The 20,962-nt window shown below is 41.9% G+C and overlaps 1 protein-coding gene and 1 long non-coding RNA gene across 7 annotated transcripts in view; one reads left to right on the top strand and one right to left on the bottom strand.

The window, feature by feature from the left end:
- ARHGEF33 (Rho guanine nucleotide exchange factor 33) overlaps window positions 1-20,962 on the bottom strand; it is a 78,915-nt gene that overhangs the window by 3,998 nt on the left and 53,955 nt on the right. For 5 of the 6 annotated variants that reach the window (XM_036027882.1, XM_036027883.1, XM_028516462.2 and 2 more), the window contains 8 exons: window positions 19,051-19,180; window positions 15,693-15,825; window positions 13,969-14,052; window positions 12,656-12,739; window positions 10,864-11,012; window positions 9,691-9,855; window positions 6,256-7,063; window positions 3,657-3,796 (listed from right to left, as the gene is read on the bottom strand). In XM_036027882.1, coding sequence (XP_035883775.1) covers window positions 3,657-3,796; window positions 6,256-7,063; window positions 9,691-9,855; window positions 10,864-11,012; window positions 12,656-12,739; window positions 13,969-14,052; window positions 15,693-15,825; window positions 19,051-19,180 — 1,693 coding nt within the window. The remainder of the gene's footprint in view (window positions 1-3,656; window positions 3,797-6,255; window positions 7,064-9,690; window positions 9,856-10,863; window positions 11,013-12,655; window positions 12,740-13,968; window positions 14,053-15,692; window positions 15,826-19,050; window positions 19,181-20,962) is intronic. The other variant, XM_036027884.1, reaches the window with a different exon arrangement.
- Window positions 7,062-20,962, top strand: part of LOC118501059 — a 37,562-nt gene continuing 23,661 nt past the window's right edge. The window contains exons 1-2 of the long non-coding RNA XR_004903627.1: window positions 7,062-7,399; window positions 15,714-15,800. This is a non-coding gene — a long non-coding RNA (uncharacterized LOC118501059). The remainder of the gene's footprint in view (window positions 7,400-15,713; window positions 15,801-20,962) is intronic.

Genomic DNA, 20,962 nt, shown 5'->3' with positions numbered 1-20,962 from the left:
GGAGGGTAATGACTGAGAAGGAGCTACTCTGAGGTATATAAGTTATTGTATAAAGTGCTAAAGAGGAACGGAATGGGAGAGGAAGTAGAATTACTCATTTGGAAGCCTTCTTCTTTATCTTACACTTCTCCCAGATTTGAGGATAAAAAGGAAGAGCATTTACATTCCCTGTCCCTGAACTGTCTTACATAATCCTCTTCCCCTATGCCATACCCCCAACCAAGAATATTTATTAACCTAAGTGCAAGATTTATGTATAACGATAAAGTAACATTTGCTTCAGACTTCAGGATAGTCTACATTCAAGTCCTTGACAGCCTCCACAGAGATCCTTCCAGAATGGGACAGTTTGCCTCCCATCCTGCTCACAGGCAGCAGGGTTAGGATTCAGTCCAACATCAGCCTATCTATCACATTAGGTCTATTCCTGGCTTCTAAGAATCCTCATTAAAAAATTTTAAAGTCGCTTAACATTTTCAAACTTTAATACATGTAGTCTTTATTCAGATCAATTCTGGGCAGCTTTCAGAGACAAGTGACCTGGTATCTATCAGCCCAGGACAAATGTGCCTGAGATAGAAACAGAGCATCATCTTTTTCCCCAAATATCTTGGGTATTTTTTCAGGATTTTTTAAAAGATTTCAACTTGACTCTCCCTTTTGAATCCTTGTGGGTATGAGCCTTCGGCCCTCCCAGCCTCAGAGGGAAGAGAACCCTTTCCCAGGTTTCCTGTTGCATCTGGCTCCATGCCTAGCTTCATCCCGAAGCAGCATTCTGGGTGTGTGGGGCCACCAGCCAAACAAGCCCCTATGGATACAAAAAGTGTGTCAGTGTAGACAGGAATGAGCCTCCAGAGGGCTGTGGTGTAGGCAGGCAGTGAGCCCCAGATGTGACATGGGTGGCCTCTCTGGTGCTGGTCCATTTTGGACCTCTGAGGCCAGGCTCTGGCATGGTTCCAGTACCCAGGGGTGACCACGTCCTGGTCACAGGGCTTGCTGCCAGCCTGACCTCCCAACAACATGGACAATGAGCTGGATGTCTCCTTCTGGTTCCTCCCTCTTCCTATCCACAGGCCTAACTTCAGAGTCCTCCATAATAGCTCCTACATAGTTTCCACATAACATCTGGGACCATGTCATTCATGGTTCCTATAGAAGTGTTTCACAGAGTACATGCATATAAGAAAGAATGCTTAATTAATGAGAAGAGTGAGTTATCATCTAAGAGCCACTGACCTTTCTGTGCTACATTGGGGGTTCTTTGCCCTTCCTCTTTGCCTGAGCACAATGAACCAAACTTTCCGTGGTTTTTTGGAGGGAAATACTCAGAGGAAGCTACTCAAACTGTTTCTTGATCCCATGCCAAGTCCCCAAAAGTGCCCACCATGGTACCCTGGACATAAGGCAATAAGCAAGCATCCCAATAGTGTTCACAGTCCTATACTAGATGTAAAAAACCAGGAAAGCCTGCCGGAGGGAGCAGCCATTCATATAACACCTCAGATTTCAAATACAAAGGTAGGGTGGCAGCAGTATGATTGATGCAGGGGGGGCTGATCTAAGAGAAAGGATAAGAAGACTAAGGGCATCCACTAGGCCTTCTAAGAAGGGTCCCAAAAAGCTGCAAGAGTTCTAGAAGCAATTAACCAACATCAGTTTGGAGAGTCCACACAGTGAGTCCTCAGCATTGTGCCAAGGGATGTGCAGGGCTGTAGAAAGATAAAATCTGCTCTTCCACAGGCTGAGTCTTTGACATTATAGGTCCCAAGGCCACGTTAATTTCTTGTTTCAAATGTTATAAGATGTGATTACTTAGATTGATCTACAACAAAGTCAAACTACAGATAAGATAAATCTCAGCACTAGAAAGGACTCAGGTGAATAACTTGGGCAATGTCTCAACCAGTGCAGGAATCCCTGTCATAGCATCTCTGACTAGGGTCATGCAGCTTCTACTAAAGAAAACCCACTCCTTCATGAGGCAGCCAGCTCCAGTTCTTGGCAGTTGCATTTTTAGAAAGCTCTTCCTCTCACTCATTGCTACTAGTTCTGCCCCCTGGACACAGAGAGGGCAAGTCCATTCCCTCTGCCTCAGGTAACTGGCAGAGCATTTTCTTACATCTCTCTGAAAAATGGGAATTTGTAAAGAAACCATAGGTGGATCCAGGACTCATTATTTTCCAAGAGACAGTACCTAGCCATTGTAAATGGCAGTAGGCAAAAAGTGACTGTGTATTTCAGAAATACTGTGGTTAAAAAAAAAATGGCTCAAGCAGTGTCCTTAGGAATTTGGACTCCTCGGAGGGATTTAGGAACCTAAATCTCAAGGTCAAGCTGGACAGCTGTCTGCTCCTGGGTCTCCACCTACACCAAACTTGGCAGAGGTAGGCACTGAGCCAGGAAACATCTAAATCTATGACCCTAGAGAAAGATACATTTCTTAACTCCTCACCCTAAATAAAGGGGATCTAGCAAAAGCCATACATGCATGCATGGGGCTGCCTTAGCAAAACTGAAAGGGGACTTCATAGAATAAGGCTCTTTCTGATTGCAGTAATGTTTTTGTTCTTTCCTGTTTCTCCTGCTTCTAGTAACAACAAGCAGTAACCAATAATCAGAGACCCACTAATCTCAGTACCACCCTCCCTATGAGAAAATTAGACAAAGGATCAAAAATGTCCTCACTCCAGGCCTGCCCCTAATTCTTCCATCAAAACCATTATCCAAATCAGCCAGGAATCCCTACCTTCAAGAAGAGTGTGATTTCTCTGTGCTTCCTCACATATTCAAAACTTTCCAAAGGTAGCAATAGTGTCTTTGTTCAAATTTTCCACCCACTAAAATATGAAGACTTACTGTTTAAAACTGACTGCAAGAACCTCCTCTATCAAGAGAAACTAAGGACCAGTGGAGATAAAGACTGCAGTTTCTCAGGTGGGCAACAGCGGGACTGGAGAATCACTCTATGGTCCAATGCTAATGTTCAGTTCTCTGTCCCTTACATTTCGTGCTGGGGTAAGATGGTGCTGGTAAATGCTGGCCGAAATGCCTGGTGGGTGATTTCATACAACAAGGACTTAGAATCTTAAAAGGACCACAGAAGAGAAATGGCCTGTTTTTGCCTCCTATGGAGTGTGGAAACTCCATTAAAGTGATTTTTTAACTAGGGCACAAGCCAAGTCCATTCAATTATCTCTGCCAGGGAAGACACTGTAAGTCTCAATAAACAGGTACTAACCCCCAAGACAACTATAGGCCTCTGCAGGCAGAACTGCTGAGATGCCTTAGAAAACCTTCCATTACACCTAACTCCCATTAGTGGACCCCACTCTTCCCACTCTAAAAGGAATTTTTCATTGTCACCAGCTCATTCCCCAGGAGACCTCCTCTGCTCACTCTGCTCAGAACACATGACTTTGGGCACTAGGAAGTAGGGCTAAAGACAAAAGAGGCAGAGGACAGAGCTGAGTTTGCTTTTACTCTAGATTACAATGAGAAACATCTTCGCCTGGCAAGAATCGTGGCTACTGGGTGCAGGCACTGAGCTTCAAGCAGTTGTGTGGAAACCAGGCTACTTGATACTTAGTACTATTAAAACCTCAAGACAGCCCAAAGGGAAAGGAGTTACAACGGTGTCTTGTCTAAGAGCTACTCACTTCTTTTTAAAGAGCTTGCGGAAGGAGCTTCGAAAGCCCCCTTTCTGGTCTTGCCTGGGGTTTTGATCGCTGAAAGATGTTTGTTCACTTTCTCTTTCTTCCTTTGGACAGAATCTGGTGGTGTCTTCTAAATGCATCTCCTGAAAACACACAAAAAAGGGGATCGTTTTTTCCTCCACTCTTTTCCAAAGTTAGTATCTATTCTGACTGTGGGACACTTTTTCCTTAGCTCTGTCACTTTCCTCTTCTACCCCCAAAGACTAATGGTGGGTACCCTATACCAACTAAAGCAAACCTAGACTAATTAAGAAATTAGTAGTTGAAAAGAAGATAAATTTTCTGCTGAGTGTAGAAATATTTTCTCTGTATCAAGGCAAAGAGTCTAGAGTCTATATCATAATCCTATAATAATGATAGTTAAAGATCAGGAGATAAAGGAAATTGACAAATGTTAAGAGTACAGAGATTAACTTTTTATTCTGGCATGAATAATATCTTGTTGGAAAATCAGTTATAGTTCTCTCATATCTCTGGGTATGTTTCTCTTTCTACAAAACAAGGAAGTTCCTTGATTGTAATACTAGTTTTAAACTAATATTCCTAACTCTTCAGTTTAGACATAAATGAGAATGGAAGTTTTGAGAGGTCAGATCTGTTTGGAAGTAAATGTCAGCTAACATTTCCAACCTGTCGATATGCCTTTAATACAGTTTGTATAAGTCTGAGTCCATGGCATTTGGAGTGTAAAGTAAAAATAAGGCTCTATCTTTTGTGAACTCTAATTTTTTTTTAAAATGTGAGATGTGCTAGATAAAATAGGTGTGCATATATATTTATATTTCATATGAACAAAATATTTAGTTTGAGGTGACTGAAATTTAAAGCAACTAAAAAATAGATGCTTAATTTTGAACCCAAGAAGTCAAAACAAAAAACCACCCTGAAAGTTTCATGAATTGGATGGATGACTGCTTGCTGATAGAAAAGCAAAGGTTGGGGGTGAATTTTTTTCAAGAAACATATGGGTTTGACTTTGAGAACTTAGCTTGGGGTTGTAGTAAAAGGTCTAGAGATTCTTTAATATTCTACTAAGGTTCATTAACTAAACCATGGAGACTAACATCTTGATGGCTTAGTGTGGTGTTTCTCAAAGTGTGATCCTGGAGCTACAGGATCAACTGGGGCCTTTATTTAAAATATAGATCCCTGATCCCCAACCCAGAATTTCTGAACCTCTGGACTTACGCACATAAATTTTTGAAAACCAATGGTTAAAGGTATACTCCTGTCCAACTGCACCTAATGTTTATATGAATCATCTAGGTATCTTGCTAAAATGCAGATTCTGATTCAGTGGTTCTGGGGTGGGGCCAAAATTCTGCATTTATAACAAGCCCCCAGGTAATGCATTCATTATTAGCCCAAGAAGCATATTTTGAGAAGTGGGCTTTTGGGGACTATTTAGAATGAAATGTATTAATAGTTTAAGGAAAACCTTTCTGTGGAATCATGATCTTGATAATATCTTGCACTTGTTTGTATAGCATTCCATACCTTGCAAAGTATATTCACAAACTCTCTCTTATTTCGCCTGGTCCTCACAACCCCGTGTGGTAGGAAAGGTATATATTGTCTTATTTTTACAGATGAGAAAACTGGGAGCACAGAGAAACCAAGTGAATTGTCCACAAGCATACAACTGTTTGGCAGCAGAACTAGGACTAGAACCCAGATATCCTGCTACCTAGTCAGGGACTCTTGGCAATAAAGCATACTGGCTTCTTTCTTAGAGCACTAAAGACTAGGGTCTGACCTCTTTGATTGTCCCAAGACCTTCAGACCACAAGGTTAGACATCAAAATACTAGACACTGACATGGAGGCCAAAGAAAGTGATTGTGAATCAATGCTTTCTTGACTATTTTGTGTCGTCCCTGCCCTGCTGGAGTTTGCAAAGTCACGTGACACCCCTTTCCAGTGAAAAGGAAAGCAATAGGAAATATATTTAGCTTTACAATGAACTTTGCGGGGAAGCCACAATGAGACAGGGCAACTTGCGTCCTCCCTAACTAAACACAAGGTTGGTGCGGACCAGGGAGTAGACTAAGCTGGCAGTGTTCGGTATTTTGAACATTTAAACACGGCGGTGTGCCTAAAAGGCAGAGAATGGGACAGTCCTGGGACTTGTCTGCAGTGCTCTGAAAGTGAAGTGCAACACTGAGGTGCTACAGCTTGAGCAGGAAGCCAGAAGAGACCCTAACTGCTTCCCTGGGCGTGGGGATGATGGTGTAAGCAGGTGTAAGACTCGTCAATGTCTGTTTTATCTCTTTGCCGTCAGACGCACATATACACGTATGGCGTGCTCTTATGTCTTGGTATGAACTGCAGAATGGTCGCTAACTCTGGCCTTCGCGGGCAACTAAGGTTCATACAAGCCTTTACCCCGGCATCCGCCTTAACAGGACGGTGGGCCTAGTTGGGCCTGGCCCCCAATCCCCATCTGGCAGGGCACCCTGAACGCTAGGTGAGCCCAGGCTGCCCCCTGGCTATCTAGGTCCGGGACTGCCAGCGCTGTGGGTTGGGGTTCGGTTTTACTTTACCCTCCTTACTTCCAAATAGGTCTGTTTTTCGCTTTGGGACCTCTGTTGGGGGAAGTAGGCCCTGGGCACGCCGCGAGCCGCGGCGACGGCGGCCGGGCCGTGCGACTGCGCGGCACGCTCGGCTTTGAGCGGCGCGCGGCCGCCGCTGCTGCTGCGCGTGCTGTAGAGGCGCGGGGCCACGCCCTCGGGGGGCGGTGCGCGCGGGAACTCCTTGAGCGAGCGGCTCAGCGGCTTGGCCTTGCCGTGCGCCTGCGCAGCCGCCTCGAGCTTGTAGGCGCCGCTGCTGCTCGCGGGCGACGTGGCGCTCTTAGGCAGCTGTTGTAGCGGGTGCTCCGGCCGCTCGGCCTCCATAGCGAAGCTGACAGGGCGGAGGAAGCATATGTCCAAGCTGGACTCGGAAGAGGCGGGCGAGCAGTTCTCGAAGAGGGCTGGGGCCTGGAAAGGCTCCTCGTCGTAGGGCGCGGGCAGCGCGAAGATCTCGCCGCCATATTCAAACTCCTCGTAAGCCGAGGGCACGAAGCCGCGGCCGTCGGACAGGAGCTCGGCCGGGGCGCGCAGGGAGCGCTCCACGTTGCCCAACGAGGGCTCGGCCGGCGAGGGCTCATAGTCCATCTCCGGGATGGCCTGCAAGGGCCCGGCGAGCGCCTTCACGTCCTGTTCGGCGGCACAAAACTGCGAGGGCGCCAGGAGGTTCTCGGGCCTCTCGTGCTTCCTGCTCTCCATCTCCCAGTCACTGGGCTTCCCCGGCTGCATACTCTCCATCAAGCTTTGCTGTTGTTGGCTTTTCTTCATTGGGGGCAGCAAATGTCTTTAAAGGGGAAACAATACAAAAGAGGAGTGCTTACGGTGTGTTAGTGCAGGCCACTCACCGAGCAGCTGAGGCCAGGAGCAACACCCTTTCTGCCTGATGCTGCCGAGGCGCAAAACTGCCAGTTCTCTCTGCCCCTCCCAGGCACCTACGTGTGTTACCTATCGAGCTCCACAGGCCTCTCTGATTAAGGAGTTCCCACGGGCCCTGGTCCCGCAAGTGGGAAAGTGACAATGGATGTCTGTAAAGTGGATGCCCGAAGTATCCGTCTGAGCAAGGAGGCACTGCGTAAAGATGGCCAGTGGGCCACCCCCCGCCATGTATCAGGGCTCCAAGGTAACTTCTCTTTCCCCTCTAGCCCTAGTAGTGTCATACAAAATAGTGGAAACAACTTTTGTCTTTGACTCATGGGTCTTAACACGTAAGAACGAATTCCTAAGTAAAATAAATATGGTAGGATGTTGATAACTGAACCTGGATGATGGTATATGGGATTCACTCTAAACTTTACTTTTATGTATATTTGAAAATTTTTTGTAATAAAAAGGTAAAACAAATTCCCTGTGGCTATAAATCATGCTATATAAGTTGTCTCAAACTTGCACAAAAACTACCAAAATGGAAAGGCTCTCACTCTAAATATGCCCACTTTCATGGGGTTTTTTTTCCCCCTCATGGATAACAATTTACATAGGATACTAGGATGGCATACCCATCAAATGGATGTGATTTGCCTGTTCTGCTGGAATTTAATTGCCAGACAGATGTGAGTGGGTTACTATACACTGACCCAATCTGGTTATTCTGCTAGCTTATTTGTTCATATTTAATTTTACCTTCGAATATGCATAAAGAATACACATGGGTAGTGCTCACATTGAATATCTTTCTCCCGTGATCTTAAGATGAAACTTGGCTCTTACTCTTAACAGAGGTGGAAAGAAATAGTAAAATGGAATATTGATCTGACTTGAATTCTCTTTTAACTTGGATTTTTTTTCTGACTATTTTCCCAATGGAGTGTGAAGGCAGCCATCTTGTTCAGTCTGAGGATAATCCCTAGGGATTTCATTTTTGGGCTCTATTTGTTGCACTTCAAAAACAATAGTTTTATCATTGTTTTAAGAGCTGAAATGGTCCACAAAGTAAATACTCACTTCCTGCCTATCTCTCTTCCACTCTCCACCTAGGAAAGGATTTTTTTTCTGTGTTGAGTTCTCTCCCTGCAGGACTTCTAGGATTTTCTCTATAGGAAGCGTCCTTGGCTCTACTTTTAGAATGGTTAATGTCTCATGGTTTTCAGAATGATTGTGGAATTTCTCCTTCCTGCCTCTCCCCATTTCCACTCCAATCTCTCACTGATAAATGTTCTCAGTTTTAAGAGATAAGAGCAAATGGAGGAAATGAGATTTATTTTGCATTAGTGACCAGTTGCTCCTTCCAATGATTGTAATTGGTGTTTTAAAGGCTGCAGTAATTAAAAATTGAAATAATCTCAATGGCTTACCTCTGACTAACTTCATTATAATTTTAGGAAAGAATAGTAGCTTCTTGTATGACTTGTACATTTTGCTTAAGAATAAAACCCAAGGGAGAAATTATAGTATAAGAAATTACTTTTGTAAGAATTGTCTATATTTAGTAAAGTAGTAGGGATTTGGAGTTTTGAGTTTTGGTTTCCCTTATTCTTCCAGAACCCCTAGTTCCAAAAGTAGCCAAGCTGACTTTATCCTTCAGAAGTAAAGTGAGTTCCAGATAAATAAATGGTCTAATCATTACTCTAAATATCATCAAGAGGTTTGCTGAAAGAGAATTCAGCCTAGTATGTTAGAGGGTTGTATGCAGAGACTTTAAAAGGCTATCAGATTCATCCACTGCCCAGAACAGCTTTCAGAGAAGCTATGATAAGTGAAGAACAGAGCTTATGCAGTCCCTTTCTGAGAAAGCTTCTAGGAGAATTGGAAAGGGCTAAACAGCATTCGTTCTGGATCACCTCAGACCTGTTTTCTATCCCCAGAGCCCAGACTTTTCACTGGCCACTGAATGAGATTCTCTTTCCCTCCACTATATGTTTTGGAGAACTTAGGTGGGTTCCCTTTCAAGGGGTTGCAAATGCCTTCCTGCCTTATGATGCTCTCTTCTACTCTACCATTGTTCAAACCCAAAGAGACTCATGCTATAGATAGAGGGTGGTTATGTGCAGTTACCAAATTGTTGGGAGTGACTTTCAGCCTCTACCCCTGCCCTTCCAACAGGGTGTCCAACCTTTTGGCATCTCGGGTCACATTGGAAGAAAAAGAGTTGTCTTGAGCCACGCATTAAATACACAAACACTAACGAAAACTGATGAGCCAAAAAAAGGTTTTAAGTAAATTGATGATTTTGTGTTGGGCCACATTCATAGCCATCCTGGGCCTCATGTGGCCCGTGGACCACAGGTTGGACACCCCTGCTGGGGTATAACATTGGGTCACCTGCTTTCCTGTCACACAGAAGCCTGATGGAATAAGAGGGATGGAGGAGTTGTGTTGGTCATACTCCCAATCCAGGCTGGCCTACTACCCCACACAGACTGTCTGGGACCCAAAGGCATTGCCATTAGCCTTTCCACAGCAACAGGTGCTTACGTGACGGAAGGGCCAGAACTTGGAGCAGAAGGGTAAGGTTGCAACATCTCTTCCGAATGGATCCCACTGTCACGGACAGCTTCAGAGCCTGCAGTGGGGGAAGCATCCTGCCCGGCATTTGCACACTGGGAAGCCAGCCCTTTGTACAGTTTTGCCATGGATGACCTAATAGAATGGAAGTAATAATTTTCAGAGTATGCAGTGGGAAACTGGATCTTTGAATACACAGATTATACCAAGAAAGACAGGGAGACAGCATTTCTCAGATGAAGCTCAGCTATGAAGTTTGTTTTCTCTCTCTCTCTCTCTCTCTCTCCAGGGCCCTCTACATACCAGGTTACTTACATAATAGGTGTGCAAACTGGATGTTGACAGGAGTAGAGATGCTGATAAATTGGTTGAATTGAGTTTGGGGGAAAGGGGTGGTATGGGGAGATGTCCCCCATTAGAGGAGCTCTGGTTTGGGAGATAACACCTTTTTCTTGTCTAAAGCACCCACAGAAATGACTCTTCCTTATTAGGATGTGATGAGGTTGAAAGAAATCCAGGTCATTAGGAAGCGCTGCTATTGGTTTCTTCTATTCTCTCTGAAGCCCAGATTCTCCTTCATAAGCCCTTCCTGTTTCTTCTTAGCATGAAATCTCTTCAACCACCATCCTCTCACTTATTTGTTTTATTTTTATCCATAGCACTTATCAGCATCTATTGGCTCCCCAGGTCTAGAAAGTAAGCTCCATGTGGCAAATATTTTTGTCTGTATTTTTTATTACAGTATATTCAGTGCATAGAAATAGTACCTGATACACACAAATAGGTGCTCAATAACTATTGTTGAGTTAAAAGAAACCACATTCTGGCCTTTAAACTGTATTTTTAAATCTGGTGAGTTTAGGGAAACTATTTTTATGGTGGTCAACATGAGATATGAGAAGGTCTGGATAAGCATTAAAGTGAAAGTGCTTATTTTTTTAAAGTAATTTCTACTAGGTAGTAGGTGCTTCCCCTCTTGTAGCCAATTTGGCCACCTCTCTTCCTTCCCCTTCTCTTCTTACTGTCATTGCATTTTAGCCACTTAACATATAATGTGGATTGCTTGTTACACACACCCACATTGTCTGTGTCCTGTTCTCAGAAGCCTCTGATCAACCCTCTAGACTGCAATCAGAACCTTACTTCTTGAGCTTTTTCCGTTTCTGAATAAGCAAATCCTCATTGCATTGAAACAGCAGGGTGTAGTGTGAGATAAATACTCGAAGACGCTGAACACACACCAGAAGTAGGTAATAGTCGGGGTGTTCCTGCTCTGTGAACTTCAGGACATTCTGGATGAAGGAAAAAAGGAAGCAGTATTGCATAATTAGAATGAAAAGTAGTTTTATCTCTTCTGCACCTTGCCTTGATTTGTTGTGAGAATTTGGTAACTATTTAATCAAAACAATACCGACGGCCAATCTAATTATAAGCCGAAGAGTTAAACTTGCTGTATTCTTTGTCCATCACACCAAGAGAAAATAAAAGTCACTATTGCTCCTATTTGAGTTGGATGTGAACATAAGATAATTCCATCTGAAAAGTTGTAAGTATCTATTAATTAGATATCTGAGGTAATGGAGCCATTTTAACAATTACTGTCGATAAGCAATACTTATATGACCCATAGGAGTCAGACCAATGGCAAAAATACCAGGCATCAAGGCACTCTGGAAGAGGCAGGTATATGACCAATCCTGGCCTGGTAGTCCCTTCTATTACATTGACTACTGAGCTCTAGTGGAACACGCATGCAAGTTGGATTTGGGAGAGCTAACACTTAATGAGTACTTCCCATTGCCAGCACTAAGTCATTTACATATATTGTCTCATTTAATTTTTACCATAACCTCATTAGATAGGTACCATTATTACCTTCACTTAACAAGGAAATCAATGTATACAGCAAAGTTAACTAATCTTCATTAGGTCACACATGTAGTTGGTTAGCATAGCCAGCATCTGAACTCAAGTCAGCCAATAGAACCAGGGCTCTTATTTACCATGCTGTTTGTAAGACCTGTGTTTCAGTCCTAAATTTTTTCACCTATTAGGTGTGTTAACTTAGGGAAGTTACTGAACTTCTTTGCCTCTCCATTTCCTTATCTTTTAAAAAAGTGATAGTGGTACCTATTTCATGGGGTTGTTGGAAGGATTAAATAAAATAATTATTGTGAGAAAAGTATTTTAATATCTAAAGCCATACAATTGAAACTCTTTTTGATATCAATACTGGGCTACTTCCACCTGTGATAAATCCCAAGCATTTCTAAGATGCTTTCATTGAATTACTTAAAGAGGTCAGTCAGCAAATAAACCGGGACAAGTGGGTGGTGGGAAGAAGAGGGGGCTGGTAAGGGTGTTGGTGAGCCTCTCTCTCAACTCTACTTCCTCCAAGGTGGATAAGACCTGTGGGAAAATGGTGTGGAGAAGTCAGCTCATCAGTTTCTTCATGCTTCTTCTGTGACATAAAATAAGAAGTAATATTTGGTAAACCCCTGCACTCAACCCAAATGAAAGTAGTCAGGGTAGCAGTTAAGTGGGCAGGTTACATAGATAGTCCTTAGATTCCAGAGTGGGGGGTGGGGAGTGAGGGTTAGGGGATACATGACTGTAGAACAAAGGTGGAAGGGACTGAATAGAGAGAGTCTAGTAGGAACTGCTATAGAAAGATCCTGTATCAGCAGAGGTGGTGATTGTCAGGAAATGAAGACAGAACATCAAAGGCAGGCATCGTGAGCCAAACATTTTAAGAGATTGAGATTTTAGCTCATACTACAAGGTGGGGTAGGGAAGTCATTAACACTCTTAAGTTATTTAAATATATTTTAGAAATATTAATTATTCCTTCCTGATCCCTCACAGTGTTTCTTGGAAGCCAAAAACAATAGTTTAGCCTGAAAATCACTTTGGAGGCTTGCCCAGCCATGCCTACCTGCAGATGTATCAGATATTCAGGGATGCGCTGGACTATGTGAAAGAACAGTGTATAGATGTCAGATTTAATCTCTTCATCACCCTGAATGAAAGAAAGGTAGAATCACTCTTCATTGACCCTCCAGTTCTGGCTTCAGAACCCCAGTGCCAGTCCCACCAGAGTAGAAAAAGTTGACTCTCAGAGCATTTTCTTCCTCTAGAGTGCCATGAAGCACCGATCTCTTGTTGGACAGGCCACTTGTTCAAGGACATGCTCAAGGAGACAGTTCTTTAGCAGAGGGCATATCATATACTTCCTTTGAATCTACCCAACTTTTCAAATTGCCCCTTCCATCCTCAACCCCAGATATCGGCACAGTTCTATACAGAAGTGGGCACTCAGTTAATTATATTTAAGCTGAATGAAGTCATTAAGATTCTCCAGCAAGTAATCATTACAATGGTGTACTAATAGGCACTGAGGGTGGTTTGAGCCTGATGAGAATGGGTGAAAGAATATGATTAGAAACTGTCCAGCTGGCCTGGCAGCAGGAGACAGTTGGACTTTTTCCACGTCCCTTTCCTTTCCTTCCCTCCCCTTCCCTTTGCTTTCCTTCCCTTTCCTTTTCTTCCCTTTCCTTCCCTTTCTTTCTCTTCCCCTTCCCTTCCCTTCCCCTTTCCCAAATATTTTCTGAGTACTCATGTGTGGTAGGCATTATACTGAGTTGGGAGTAGTAGGGTAATATAGAAAATTAATAAGATCCTCACCTCTTGTGAAACTTGATTAACTCTTAACTTTAGGGCTTCTAATATGGTTTCTTCCTATTAACCTAAAATAACTAGAATTGTTTTACATTTGTATGTGTTTGTTGAGCACCTAATAGAGCACTGCACAAGCAATTCTTAAATCTACATGACTAGAATCACTTTACAATCTTAAAAAATGACAGATATAAGATGATTTGAGTTTAATAGTCAGATTATATACGTTTAATATCCAGATTCATATTGCCTGAGCCTAAAAAAATTCCTCATACAACATACAGGCTACAGCCTGAAGATCTCTGCTTAGAAAATCCGTTTACTTTGCCTAACTTCCAGTGGAGTGGAACAGATCAGATGGTCAGTAAGGCAAAGCAGGGACTAAGCAATGGCACTCATCCTCGAGTGAGCTTCTTTAACCCCAGGGAGGAGTATCAGTGGCTTTGCTCAAGCCATTTCCCAACCTGGAAGACAAGCTCAGAGTGCATGTGCTGTATGTCCTAAGGGGGTGAGCAACGTGATATGGTACGCAGGTAACCAAAGGGTAATGTGCAGGTACAGTGAACTTACCTCCTTCAGAACAACGACGTGAACCAAAGAGATGCATTCAGGCAGGTCCCTCAGGTAGGCAACATAATAATCCAAGAAATTATTCTTGAAAACAAACATAAAAATGCATGATAAGAACCTGGAAACAGGACTAATAGTAGTCAATATTTTTTATAGTCATATATATCAAAAAGAAGTACTTTGCAGAGATTATCTTAATCATTCATTTAATGTGTTCATTAATGTGTTCTTGTTTTTTATTGATCTTTTTGAAAAAAACTTTTGGGTTTTAAGGTAGATATCCCTATGGACTTGGGAGAAAGTGAAATGATAAACTAAGGCAGAGGAGAGGAATTATGTAAACTGAAAAAGTATTTTTAAATTGTTTAATGATAAAAATGCATATATTTTGTTGTAAAATTACTTTTCATTTTAATCACCTACATCCAAATGAGGGATTTTGTTCAACCTACTTCACAGTGTCTAGACCAATGGTTCTCAACTTTTTCCACCAATCACATGTTCACCTATGCAATATGTCTTTGGGAAAACAATCCTCAGCTTCCAAAGTTATATTTACACAGAAATAACAAATCTTAACCCAAGAAAGCACACTGAATACAAATGAGTAAAGCAATCTGAGCAGGGTAGCATTACATCTACTCTAATCTGTACAACTGGGTAATTTGTAAACTTTGTATTATTATCAACAGTTGAGAATCTTTGATATATAGAGGTTGAATGCAGGCAAAATCTGGCTTGCAGACCAATTTTAATTATCCCACACAATATATTTTTTAATGTTTTTATTGTTTTAATCATTGTTCAAGTACAGTTTTCTCCCTTTTACTCCCATTCCAGCCCACCCACCCATCCCTCCCCACTTCCCTCCCATTACCACTCTCCCCCTAGTTTTTGTCCATGTGTCCTTTAAATTTGTTCCTGTAAACCCACACAATATTTTTAAGATAAGAAAATCTCGTACAAAATTCTGGATTTCCAGCTGTCCTTTAAATATCAGATCCTGCAACGCTAGTCTTTCTTCCTGCATAAAAACTGGATAAAGCCAAGTAGTCCTTCCTTATAGAAAAGCACGTTGGCTCCACTTAAACTCACTTCCCAACATTCCCTCTTGTGTTAAATTCCATCTACTTCTACTTGTTCATATCACTGTCTGACTCTGTAGGCATTTGAGTTTGCAACTTCTGGCCTGGATCTTATTTAATTTGTAGAACCACAGAGGTTTTGAAACTTAGGACCCCCTCCAAGGCAGTGAAAACAAAAATATTCAAGACAAATAGCTACCCATCATTTCAAAAAACCTCTAAGGAATGAAATTGTAAGTAAAAGTACATACATATATGCAAACTTTCATATATTTATTTTACGTGTATGTATGAGTATATATGCATGCATTTATTTATGTATAAATATACACAAATACACATACATATATGTGGATGTTCAATTTCAGCAGTTATGGTATAGTGGAAAATAATGAACTGAAAGTTAGAAAACTTAGTTTCCACTGACAGATCTACAATTATCTAGCTAGCTGGGTGATTCAGCAAAGTTGAAATTTCCCTGAACTTTATATTATGTGTAGAATAAGGAAGTTAGACTAGATCTCGGCAGTTCTTCTAGCTCAGAAATTCACTGATTCCAGATTCTCTATTAAGAGAAGTGGACAAGGGGGATACGGATGAGTATAATTCAAATTTATAAAGAATTTTTTTAAAACTTACCTCATCATTTGTTAATTTAAGGAATAAATCTCCAAGGACTCCTTGGCGTGGCCACTTCAGGACCCTTTCCTGCAGAGCATGAAGCAAATCCAAGTGCTGCTGGACAAGGTACCGTAAAGAGCCAGGAAAGAGGCTTGAAACAGAACAGAGAAAGAATCACCCAAACCAGGCATAGAAAAGAAAAGCCCCTACAAGAAAATATACAGCAGAGCCCATTTTCCTAGTTATTCAGAATGTTCTGAGTCACAGACCTGCATTTGGGATTAAAAAATAAAAGTTTGTCATTGTAGACCAAATAGCAGACATCCTCAGGATATAAAAAGACCCCTTTACCGATGACTCCTATAATGCTGTGTGTTGACATAATAAAGAGCACCTTACTTGACTGGCTTTTTTAAAGCCAAACCGGTTCACTGTCATTTATGTGACAGTGGAAATTTTAAAGGAAATCTTTTTCAGTGTTTTACAGTTATACTCACTTGATGTGCAAAATAGTCTCATTATTGTTGCAGATGACAGCACAAGGTGTCACTTGGTCATTCTCAGCTACTGGGTAGGAGACTACAACTTACATAAGTAGGAAATTTTATTTAAAGCTGGCAACTAAAAGCACATGGGAAAGGGGTATAGCAGTGTTTTTTTTTTTTTCTCTGTCCTTTGATTTCTAAGAATACTGGGCAAGGACAGAGTCTTGAATGGGAGGCTACAGATCAATCCTAGCCAGCTACTCCCTGGAGTTTCACAGAGTCCCCTTCTACTCTCATAGTCCCTCTAACCCATCTCAGTGAGCCTCATTTTTTTCCAGAGGAAATGCAAGGAGGAGATGTGATGTCAGAGAAGGAGAGGAGAGAGAAAAGAATTATGGAAGGAAGAAGAAGGGGGATTACATGGGGAATGGTGGGGTGATCAGGGACCTATAGGAACGAGGAAGGAAGAAACAAGGAAATGAAGTTTTGCTGGGCTACAAGCAAGGATTTGATGTCTAACTTGGTGACTTAGAGGAATATAAAATAGGTTCCTTCTGTGTTCAAGATCTCAAGTTTAATAAAGATGAAAGTGATGGCCTGCTTGTCACAGAGAGCTGAACTTATTTGGCTATTTCCCTAGGATCCAGTGAGAGCAAACCAGTGGACAACTAATTAGTGGATGCTTTGCCAACCCTGGACAAGCAGACTTTTTCTGAGAACACTAGGAAGGACACCAATTTGAGAGGAAAATTTTTCAACCCATTTCCAACTAAAGGAAAGATGCCCCTGTGACTATTGCTCAGAGAAAACCCACAACACCAGAATAGGGCACCCAGCTGCCTCCTGTGATACAAGGATTCCTTCCACTTTTGTCTGCTGCCCCTCCACCTCCTGTGCCACTGGCCTCCAAACATGTGAGGCCAGCTGATCCAGAAGCATGGGAGCAGAGGCCTCCTGGTCCAAGCTCTCATGGCTGATGCAGTGGACTTGGAAGACCTAAGCAATTCCTGTCCAGATCAGAGAGAATTTGGAGGGATAGCCAGGGGACAGTTGGATTGGGAGATCATGAAGTTGAAGGAGGAAAGCACAATTGATTGAACTGAAAGAAAGAAAAACTGCACCAGCAAAAGAACTAGATATGAAAGATTTCTCCCCACCAGGAGGCTATTAATGACTTTGGGTAATATTCATGGTGTGACACTGAAAGGTGTTAGGGCACCATGGTGAGATCTGACTATGAGAGGGGCCTTCTATATAGGTTATGTAGTATGTCTTGGATTGGATTATCTTTTTTCTCCTTTTCTCCTTTTTTTCCTTTCCTCTTCTGGCCTTGCCTGACTTTCTTCTCTTCTACTTCACCCCTGTCTCTTCTCTCCCTTATCTCTTCTCTCTTAATCTCTCCCCTCCCTCCCTCCCTCCCTTCCTCCCTTCTTTTTTTTTTTTGAGGACACTGTCTTCTGCTATACTGTGCCCAATGTACTTGTAGAGTTGGAGAGCTGGTAACTTGGTTGGAGTCCAGGATACCTCCCGGACTGTCCCCGGGGTAAGTTTGAGATTTCAGATGGGTCAGAGAAGGCTAATGCTCCCCTCAAGTATCATGGAAATACATAAGTTACATGAAGGGCAATGACCTACCAAATATTGAAAACAGGTTTTTAAAAGTTTTTTAATTTAATAAGGATAGTATCTGAAATCAGGGAGGAGTGTGGAGGAGGTGAGCCAGGAGATGGAGAGCAGAGGAAGAAAGAAGGCAAGAAGTATAGACATATTTAACCTATTTCACTGTTTTGTCTAGATTTAGACCTGACTGCCAGAAGCAACTATTTTGTGAAGATGAAAGTATTAAGTGTTCAGCTTCTTTTCTATCTCTTAATAGGAGTGAAACTATGGCAACGTGAATAGTTAGCATATTCTTTTTAAAGCCTTCAAAGTTACTTCAATTTCCACCATTTGGTACCTAAACAATGAGGGAAATAAACTAAAAGCAATCAAGGGAAATTCAGTTATAGTTTCAAATTAATAACGTAGCTCTTGTCAGTCCAGTATTAAGCCAAATACTGCACTTCAGCAGCAAGATGTAGCTAAATTTGATCATGAAACATGTGCCACCTGGTGGTGGTCTGCAGCATACAGCTTGTTGAGTTCTTGGTGGATGCACTGGGGTTTAGCTTATAAAGCTAACTGGCAATCTTGTGGAACTGACTTTGCCCCAGCCCACAAGTGTTCAGAGAAGACTCTTTGATTCTGAGGTTGTAGCTCTATCTGGGTGAATCAGACCAGAAAAAGCCAAAAACACCAGCTTCTGTGATCCTCCAACAAATGAGCCACAGCCCACAAGATCCACTCAGGCCTCTCTGCTGACAGCCTGTGCCTCTCCCTGCAGCTCCAGCCCTTCCAGGATGGGGCAGGGCTGTCTTGAGACAAGCTGGAGAGACTCCTGAGCACTACACTTCTTTCTAGGGAAGACCTGACATTTTATTTCACAGGTTTCAGAAGACATGGAAACCTCAGGTTTGAGTGTCAGATTGCAGTTGTGGTGGGTGTTCTTTTCATCCCTGGGTTCCAACAGGGGTAGGAAGTGCTTACCAGTTGTTATGGGAAAAACAGTGAATGTTAATTTATTTTAATCTTTGCATGAGGAGAACCACCAATAGGGAAAAACACCTCTCATTCTGTTCTGTATTTCATTCAGGTGGTCTATTTAAAGTACACATGGCGACTTCAGAAACAGCCTAGAAAACCAGAGGTTACCTTCTGTCACTGCCTGTTCTGTTTTCAAAGACTATTTCTGGAACTCTGTACAGGTCCCAGAATTCCCAAAGTGGAAACAATAAACACTTACCTTAAATCTTAATCAACCTGAAAAGCAAAGGCAATGAATACATGGATACCTTCTCTCTTTGGAATTCCTCTTTCCATCTGACCCCTGGAATGTTGCCTTGATCTTCAGGATGAGAGAGATGTTAATGACATACTTTCTTTCTGATTCAAGCAGTTCCAGAGCCACAGTCTGTCTTTTAGCTTTAAAAACAAACCAAGGAGGGAAATGTTGTGAACTGCTCCTCCCCCAAACCCTAGGAAATAATAGAAAGTAATAAAAAGATATGGAAAGCAATAAAAAGAGACATCAGCAAGTTTGGGGAATGTGAGAAATAGAATGGAGTCATGCTAATCAATTCAGCAGAGTAAAGAGCACAAAACCTTGGTGTTTTCATCTGTAGATGGGAAATCTGCTGAGAAAAGAAAGGCTTGAGGACTGGAGACACCACACACTACAGAAAGTGCAAATGAGCAGCTGTGCCGCAACAGGAGACATGGACTACATAAAGTGCAATGAACCTCCAGGTCCCACCCCATGCCAGAAAGCTTCCTCATTTCTACCCCATGGAAAAGGGGAAAAATTGAACCAGAGAAGCCCTCCTTTCCAGTATCTGGGCTAAAGACATCAGAAATAGTAGAAGACAGAGTTGAAATGCTAAAATGAAAACAAGGGGCTTGCATACTGAACAGTGAGACTCCCCTCAGCCTCTTCCCCTGCAGGTCCCACAATACCAGACTTATACTCTCCAGGCAGGGGACTGGAGGATCTCCTTCTGGAGAAACTGAACTGCTTAAGGAGAAAAGATCTACAGACACTGACATAAAGAGGTCACCTATTGAAAAGTTAATTTGACACCCAATTAGCCAGTAATGAAGCCCACTTATTGATAAGCTTGGCCAATACAGAATTTCAGATTTCTTGTTCTTTAGAGCCTCTCTCTTAGATATAAATAATTAGCTGAGGATCCTCAGACATTTGAATCAAGCTTATACCATAAAAGCAAGAGAAGAAAAAAAATATACACACATCTCCTTTTTTAAAGAAGAGGGTGACACTGAATAAAGAAACAGTGCAGGAGATGTAATGTATAGAATGGTAACCATAGTTAGTAATACATATTATATATTCAGAAGTTGCTGAAAGAGTAGATTTTAGCTCTGACTGGTGTGGCTCAGTGGGATAGGCATTGTACCACAATTGGAAATATCTCTGGTTCAATTCCTGCTGATGCACGTACCTGGGTTGCAGTGCAGGTCCCCAGTAGGGGGCACACAAGAGGCAACCACACATTGACATTTCTCTCCCTCTCTCTCTACCTCCCTTCCCCGCTCTAAAAATAAATACTTAAAATCTTCAAAAAAGGAAAGAGTAGATTTTCAAAGTTTTCATGACAATAAAAGAGAATTGTATAACTATGTATGGTGGCAGATGTTAACTAGACTTACTCTGGTGATCATTTTACAATATATACAAATATCAAATTATGTTGTACATCTGAAACTAATATAATGTTATTGAATGTATGTCAGTTATACTTTAAAAAACAGAGATGATGCTGAACCTAAAGAAAACTTTTAAAAAATCTTGTAATTAATATCCTCAAAGAGATATGAGGAAGATATTCTAGGTGTTTAAAAACTACAGGACACTATTTTTTAAAGAGAACAATCTGCAAAAGAAGAAACTTTATGACATTTTTCAAGTAGAAAATGAAGTCAAGGAAATCTGCTTACCACTGCCTTCAATATCCTCCCCCCAAAAAAAAATACTAAGAAAAAGATATATTGAAGACAAATAGAAGAGAAAAAGATGGTAATGGAGAAAACCAATCTAGGAGATCCAACATCAACTTATTAGAAGTTTCACAGAAAATAATATAAATGGATGAGAGGATATTATCAAATCAATCAGAGAAAAAATACTAGGATATCATCTCCAGAGGAAAGGGTCTATGTCCTCAGCATAATAAATCAAAAAGATTT

This window comes from Phyllostomus discolor, chromosome 6 (genome assembly GCF_004126475.2).
Source record: "Phyllostomus discolor isolate MPI-MPIP mPhyDis1 chromosome 6, mPhyDis1.pri.v3, whole genome shotgun sequence".
Classification (NCBI taxonomy): Eukaryota; Metazoa; Chordata; class Mammalia; order Chiroptera; family Phyllostomidae; genus Phyllostomus; species Phyllostomus discolor.
This window is presented reverse-complemented; position numbering and strand designations above follow the sequence as displayed.